Raw genomic sequence first — 6,636 nt, 5'->3', positions numbered from 1 at the left:
CTGCAAACAAACCCACTTCATACTCCATCTCTCAACCTTCCTTTGTTTTATATACATCTCCACCGGAAAATAAACCGTCAAAGGCCAAAACCCTAACGCTCCTAAAATACCGACGACGTCGTTGAAAAACGGCATAAGCATCGATATCACGGTGGTCAAAACCACAAACCCGCTCCGGTAAACCGTTCTGAAAACGTTGACCTTGTACGGTGATTTCAAACCGGGGATTCGGATTTCGTGTTCCTTGGTGACCAAGTCACTGTCGGGAAACCTAGCCGCAGCTTGTTTCTCAATAAAGGCGAAAATGGGCTGAGCAAAGACTTGGTAAGCTCCTACGAGGTGGACTACAATGGCAACGTTGGCCACGTCGAGAAGCCAAAACGGATTGTAGAAACCAAAACCGGTTAAAAGGTTTCCCGGTGCTGCATCTCCAAAAGCGGCATAGCCCATACAACCACATAGCAGGTAAAACGTCGTTGTAACGGTGATGCTGATTCTTGTGGCGTTCTTCATCGTTTTTGATTCCGCTGGAGGAGATCTTACAGTGTCCTACTCGAAAACACCACACCACCCCCACAAGATATGTCAATTTTTTTTTGTAAAAATCTTATAGTCAGACTCTTTATACTATTTCACTTTATCTTACCTGAATCTCGATAAGTACAGCAGAGTATGAGTAAGCAAAGGCAATGTCTCCAAGTGCTTGAAAGGTTCTCCATATCTTCTGTGTCTGAGTCACTGCCCCTATGCTAATCCCTGTGAGACTTCCCTTGACGACCCCATTTGCTGAAACCCATAAGAGTTAGTTAATGTCTTGTTGATTCTTGCGAAGAGTCTTAAAGAGTTTTCATTTATTTTACCTGCGACTTGAATGATTCCGAGCGCTAAACCGATTGCAGAGTATGTGAAGGACATGATCGTAGCAACAATGGAGAGCCACCAAATCTGGTCAAAATCTTTGATCTGAGAGAGCAAGATCTCGGTAACACCAAACATGATCATGTATGGATTGCTCGACATGTGACACGGGTTCTTCCCACCGCTCTCGTGGAAACAGTTGGACCTCTTGATCGCCCTGCAAAGCTCACCAAGTTTTTAAGGCTTTTTGAATCATTATTTTTAGTGCCAACAGAATGAGAAAAAGAGACTCACATCATACTTATAGATGCTGCGATTGTGTAACCTATCGTGATACCGAAGAGATTCAAATACTGAATAAGCCCACAGATCTTGAACCTAAACCCACCTGACAGGAACAGAGCATTTCAGAACAACAAAACAGAGCAAAAACAGAGCATGCACATAGGAAAACAGAGAGAAATGAATGTTGTAGATACCTAGGATTGATCGGACAGCATCCATGTAAGTATAGTTTCTCTTCCCGGAGACAGGATCTCCAGTTCTGTAGCAGTCGCTAAGAAGAGTGGAAGAGTAGTAAGTGACAAAAGAGAACAAGAACATCACAGCAGGACCTGCGATCCAACCGAGTTGACCAATGGCCCATGCAAGCGATAGAACACCAGATCCAATCACCGCCGTTATAATATGCGCACTCGCGGTCCAAACCGTCCCTGAACGTTTAAGCCGGCCATCGTCATCGAAACATTTGAAAGCTGGCCGTGGAACATCCATCTGCAGGTTTTGTAGGTATGAAATCAAAGTTATCATCAGAGGTCTCACTAGTTTTGAAATACTGTTAGTTGACTAACGACTATTGGCGGTTATATAGTTTTTATATATACAAAAATAAAACAACTTCGAGAGAGAGAGAGAGAGAGAGAGAGTAGTTGTTATATATACGACTTAGTACCTTCTCTTATGGAGACTAAGCTTTAAGACTAGGGCTATGCACAAAACTTAACCCACACAAAAAAAATGCTATGCAGAATAAGAAAGAAATACAGAGAAGAGAGAAATAAAGGAGAGAGCAGTTGCTGCTGCATTTTTGATTGTTTTTGGTTCATCACCTTTTATAAGCCATCAAAAGTGGGGAATCTTTTTTTTTTTTTCTTATAAATAATACTTTATATACATATCAGATTTGTAAAATTCGGCCACATAAGCCATACACTTTTATTTCATTGTTTTTATGATGTGGGATTTTAGAGTGGGTATTAATATTCACTCTTTGGCTAAACGTTCAATATGTATTGAGAATATTTTTCCAAATGCTTTTGTTTTCTCTATTTTTTAGTGAAAGATACGTAAAAAATATATCAAATGCTTGTGTTTACGCCTCCATACCTTTTGGATTCGATCTAATCACTCGTATTAATTAATAATGAACAAAATTCATTCTTAATTCAAATGCTTCCGAACCCTAGGTTATATTAAGTATTAATGAACATTTATATATTAGGACATCAGCTAAATTAGGTTTATTTTGTTTTTTTTATTAAATAAGGAATATATTCTGCATTACCGCATTATAATTTTGATTCATTACCAGTATTCATCGATTTCAAATTAGTATGGTCTGAAATATCTTCGAACATATATGCATAATGTATTGTAAATCATACGGTTCATGAAGAGAGGGCGATATATTTCCTTTTTAAAAAAACTTAGAATGATTTGATAGAGGTCCAGAGTATTTATCATGGATTTCGATCGGGATAATTTTGCTAATGATTTTTTTTTTTTTTTTTTTTTTTTNTAGAAGAATGATTCGTAATTAAGGTAAAACTTAATTAATGTTACAAAAAAAAAGAAAAAGTGTGTTTGATACTTGATTAATATGTACTATTAGTTGTACGAGACTTTAAGTTCCGATCGACAATAAAGAAAAGGTTATAAGTTGTCAATTGTTGATTTCGGCCACAAATATTCTTAGTTTAGACGAACAATATGTAAAGCTAAAAATGCATGATATGATATGTATAGAGAAGAGAGAATCGAATTTGTCATGCAAGTTGCTATTAATTATCCACCATTACTATTTTTTTAAGAGTATCTTTGAATACTTTATAAAAATCCTCCTTTTGAATTCCAAGATTCTTTTGTTTTTTTTTTTCTTCTTATATTCACTAGATTATTTTCTTTCTAATTTCGAGATTCATGAACGGAAAATTGTTTCGAGAATTCGAGTATATCTTTTACCTACAATACTACAAGAATTAGGTTAAGAAGTTACGTGACTCTTCTTATTTTTACACGGAACTTTGGCATCTTATTTCACCTACACGGATCTAACATTATTTAATACCGACATATGTACTTTAGATTACATACTTGAGTTTCTAAAACAGTAAACAACAACAAGTTAAATGTTTAAAAGTTGTCTGAAAAATCAGATCGATCCCACAGAATCTGATCTGATTGATTTTTAATATGCATGACTGTAAAAAGCGTGCGAATCTTCTCATTAGTAAAACCTAAAATGTAATCTTAGATTTCAAATGGGTTGATTAGGTAAAAAGTAAAGGATTTGAAAATAATTAGGCGGCAATTAAAGATAACATTATTTGCAAGTGTAGATAAAGATATTTTGAGCAAAACGGTATGGTTGGCTAGACCGGCCGGTCTGACTATAAACTAAATTCTTTCGACATAACCAGAATTTAATGGATTGTGAATGATGATGATACCAGGCATTCTGAAATTATCAAAATCTAAGGAGGAGGTATTGGTTTAGGATTTAGAAAGAATTTTAATGATTTTATGTTTTNCTATTTAAGTCTAAAATTCCGAAAATATATTTAAAGAAGTGTGCAATTCCGTCGTCGGAAAAGTGGATACTCGACCACTCTAACCGCCAAGAGCGAGAATGGTTNGATTGTTATAATCATAGAAAATTGAAAGTTAAAAATGAAGGATTCTAAGAGATTGTTTAGGAAGTTTTTTAAAATCTTGATGATTTGTTTTTTCTAATCTTGTAAAATCTTTCTATTTGATGAAAGAGTTTTCATGACTTTTGTTATGAAGGAAATGATATAAAATCCTAAACCAATAACATAAAATTTGAATTCATTAACAATCCAAGATTCTTTTGTTTTACTTGAATAACATAAAACTTTTAATGACTTTATAAAACTCTTAATCCAATAACACTAGATTTATCAAGATTTTAGATAACTTTTTACAAATCCACAACCAATAACACCAAATTTTTAAAGAGTTTTTAAAAGTCTTGATTGTATAACAATATATTTTACCTAACTTTTAAAATCATTAAAATTCTTTCTAAATCCTAAATCAATACCTCCCCCTAAACTTTTTTTTATATCAAAGATAACCAACAATCCGAGTGACTTCGATCGAAACTGTTAGCTCTTACAACTATTTAAGTCTAAAATTCCGAAAATATATTTAAAGAAGTGTGCAATTCCGTCGTCGGAAAAGTGGATACTCGACCACTCTAACCGCCAAGAGCGAGAATGGTTCAATCACAGAATCTTTACGGTCCAGTCTTGGTCCACTCGAACACCCGGTTTGCGGATGGTCAGCACCTTTGTACCCGAGGAAGCTACAAGCCCGCCCATTCGCAGTGGTCCCATCTCAATCTCTGCCTTCTGATTCAATGGTTCGACAAATGCAGATTTCGGACCCGAGCTGTGCCCCAAGAGGATTATTCTGTCGATCAAGCATTGGGAAGAGAGACGAGCTTGTGGAGGAGCTAAGTTTGTTGATGTAAGGACACCATTNTATAACAATATATTTTACCTAACTTTTAAAATCATTAAAATTCTTTCTAAATCCTAAATCAATACCTCCCCCTAAACTTTTTTTTATATCAAAGATAACCAACAATCCGAGTGACTTCGATCGAAACTGTTAGCTCTTACAACTATTTAAGTCTAAAATTCCGAAAATATATTTAAAGAAGTGTGCAATTCCGTCGTCGGAAAAGTGGATACTCGACCACTCTAACCGCCAAGAGCGAGAATGGTTCAATCACAGAATCTTTACGGTCCAGTCTTGGTCCACTCGAACACCCGGTTTGCGGATGGTCAGCACCTTTGTACCCGAGGAAGCTACAAGCCCGCCCATTCGCAGTGGTCCCATCTCAATCTCTGCCTTCTGATTCAATGGTTCGACAAATGCAGATTTCGGACCCGAGCTGTGCCCCAAGAGGATTATTCTGTCGATCAAGCATTGGGAAGAGAGACGAGCTTGTGGAGGAGCTAAGTTTGTTGATGTAAGGACACCATTCGAGAAGACGAAGCGGCGATGGATGTAAGCGCCTCGCCTGAATTCAAAGCTTTTGCCGTCGTCGATGTAGAGTTCACCAGCTGCTTCTTGAGAACTGTTCAACGCTACTACCTGAAGGAATTTAGATGTTAGATCACATAGTTTTATCATATGGATTTCATCTTCCAGTACCGAGCGATTTACTTTGTTCATTGTGCTGATAGCATATGATATAACATTGTGATACGTACCAAAGTGTAAGGATTATTGTCCATTTGAGAAGAACTTCGCCGAAACCGGTCCTTCCTTGGGATGATAGTTCCTGCCTTTTGAAACGCAGGAATGCTTTCTTCTGGAGCGTCCATCTTGTGAGTCTTGCCTCCAACGTAAGTCTTACCGTTTCTCAGGTCAAACCATGATTCTTTTCCAGGCAAATACACGGAAGCATGTGTTGTTCCCTGATTTTGCATAAATAACGACAAGAAGGAATGGGGCAGGTTTGATTATTTCTCTGGAGATGATAATTAAGTATAGAGACACCACGGCAAAGATAGAATTCAATAGGAAGTTGTACTCAAGCGCTCAAGTACCTTAGTGTAAACTCCTTGAACCAGTAGACCATCACCAACCATGAAAGCTTCATCGTTGCTAAAAGTAGCTTCATCTTGCGGGAATTCCATCCATAATGGGCGTACAACGGGAACACCCGTAAGGTTTGCTTCTCTGAACAATGTGTAGAAGTATGGGAGCAGCATGTAACGAGTGTGTATGGCATCTCTCATAAGTTCTGTGTTCCGTTCACTGAAACAAGATAACATTAATTTGATTCGAATGAGAAAGTGCAAAATTAATGAGGCCGCAAATCAAAGGCAGAGAAACCTATAGACAACCATTGAAATGCGTACTTGATGTAATTAATCTGTTAACTATTGATAAGATCAACTGACTAGAAACTAGAGTGCAACACCAGGTTCTAATATCCGCTATCTTATTCACTTGTCAGTTCAGTTGCATGATCCCTGCCTGTCTGTCTGCTTAATAAAATAATATCCTTTTGTCTGTTTTTTCATCCATTAAACAAATTCATAGACCAGAGACCTGGAGCTATTATACTCAAATAATACGTCTTGACAAGAAAAAGATAAGTACGGTATCACATCTTACCCAAACAACCAAGGCTCTCGTCTTTTGGTGTCATGATGAGCATGGCCCCTGAAAAATGGATAGTAAGCACCCACTTGGTACCACCTAACTAATAGTTCTGGTTCAGGATTTCCAAAGAACCCACCAATATCAGCTCCTGCAAAAGAAAAGAAAGCTTACATTAGATTTGAGAATAAAAGAACTTTAGCAGGATTTGAACACAAAAATTTCTTGTACCCGAGAATGTAATTCCAGTAAGACCAAGAGTTAATATCATTGGAATGGAAACTCTAAGGTGTTCCCATTCGGCTGTGTTATCCCCAGTCCATATTGCTCCGTATCTTTGAGTGCCAGGAAAGATTG

General features: G+C 37.1%; 3 protein-coding genes across 4 annotated transcripts in view; all 3 read right to left on the bottom strand.

The window, feature by feature from the left end:
* The window catches only part of LOC109130526 (amino acid permease 4-like), a 720-nt gene extending 579 nt beyond the window's left edge, over nucleotides 1-141 (bottom strand). The window contains exon 1 of the mRNA XM_019240137.1: nucleotides 24-141. Within this exon, the coding sequence (XP_019095682.1) occupies nucleotides 24-141 (118 nt within the window). The remainder of the gene's footprint in view (nucleotides 1-23) is intronic.
* LOC104762527 (amino acid permease 4) lies at nucleotides 290-1,930 on the bottom strand (the record flags this gene model as incomplete). The annotated part of the gene is given in 6 exon segments (XM_019239874.1): nucleotides 290-549; nucleotides 647-786; nucleotides 861-1,075; nucleotides 1,153-1,246; nucleotides 1,338-1,632; nucleotides 1,811-1,930. Coding segments are annotated over 5 exon segments (1,004 nt in total), but the record flags the coding sequence as incomplete, so codon positions are not given.
* LOC104762526 (probable glucan 1,3-alpha-glucosidase) overlaps nucleotides 3,675-6,636 on the bottom strand; it is a 6,201-nt gene continuing 3,239 nt past the window's right edge. The window contains exons 3-8 of one of the 2 annotated variants that reach the window (XM_019240403.1): nucleotides 6,511-6,636; nucleotides 6,295-6,430; nucleotides 5,721-5,931; nucleotides 5,382-5,588; nucleotides 4,862-5,262; nucleotides 3,675-3,743 (exon numbers count right to left, since the gene is read on the bottom strand). In XM_019240403.1, the coding sequence (XP_019095948.1) occupies nucleotides 4,894-5,262; nucleotides 5,382-5,588; nucleotides 5,721-5,931; nucleotides 6,295-6,430; nucleotides 6,511-6,636 (1,049 nt within the window). In that variant the 3' untranslated portion in view covers nucleotides 3,675-3,743; nucleotides 4,862-4,893. Of the gene's footprint in view, nucleotides 3,744-4,710; nucleotides 5,263-5,381; nucleotides 5,589-5,720; nucleotides 5,932-6,294; nucleotides 6,431-6,510 lie in introns of those variants that run through there. The other variant, XM_019240402.1, reaches the window with a different exon arrangement.

This window comes from Camelina sativa, chromosome 18 (assembly GCF_000633955.1).
Source record: "Camelina sativa cultivar DH55 chromosome 18, Cs, whole genome shotgun sequence".
Classification (NCBI taxonomy): Eukaryota; Viridiplantae; Streptophyta; class Magnoliopsida; order Brassicales; family Brassicaceae; genus Camelina; species Camelina sativa.
The sequence above is the reverse complement of the archived record's forward strand: the minus strand, read 5'-3'. Positions and strand labels throughout refer to the sequence as shown.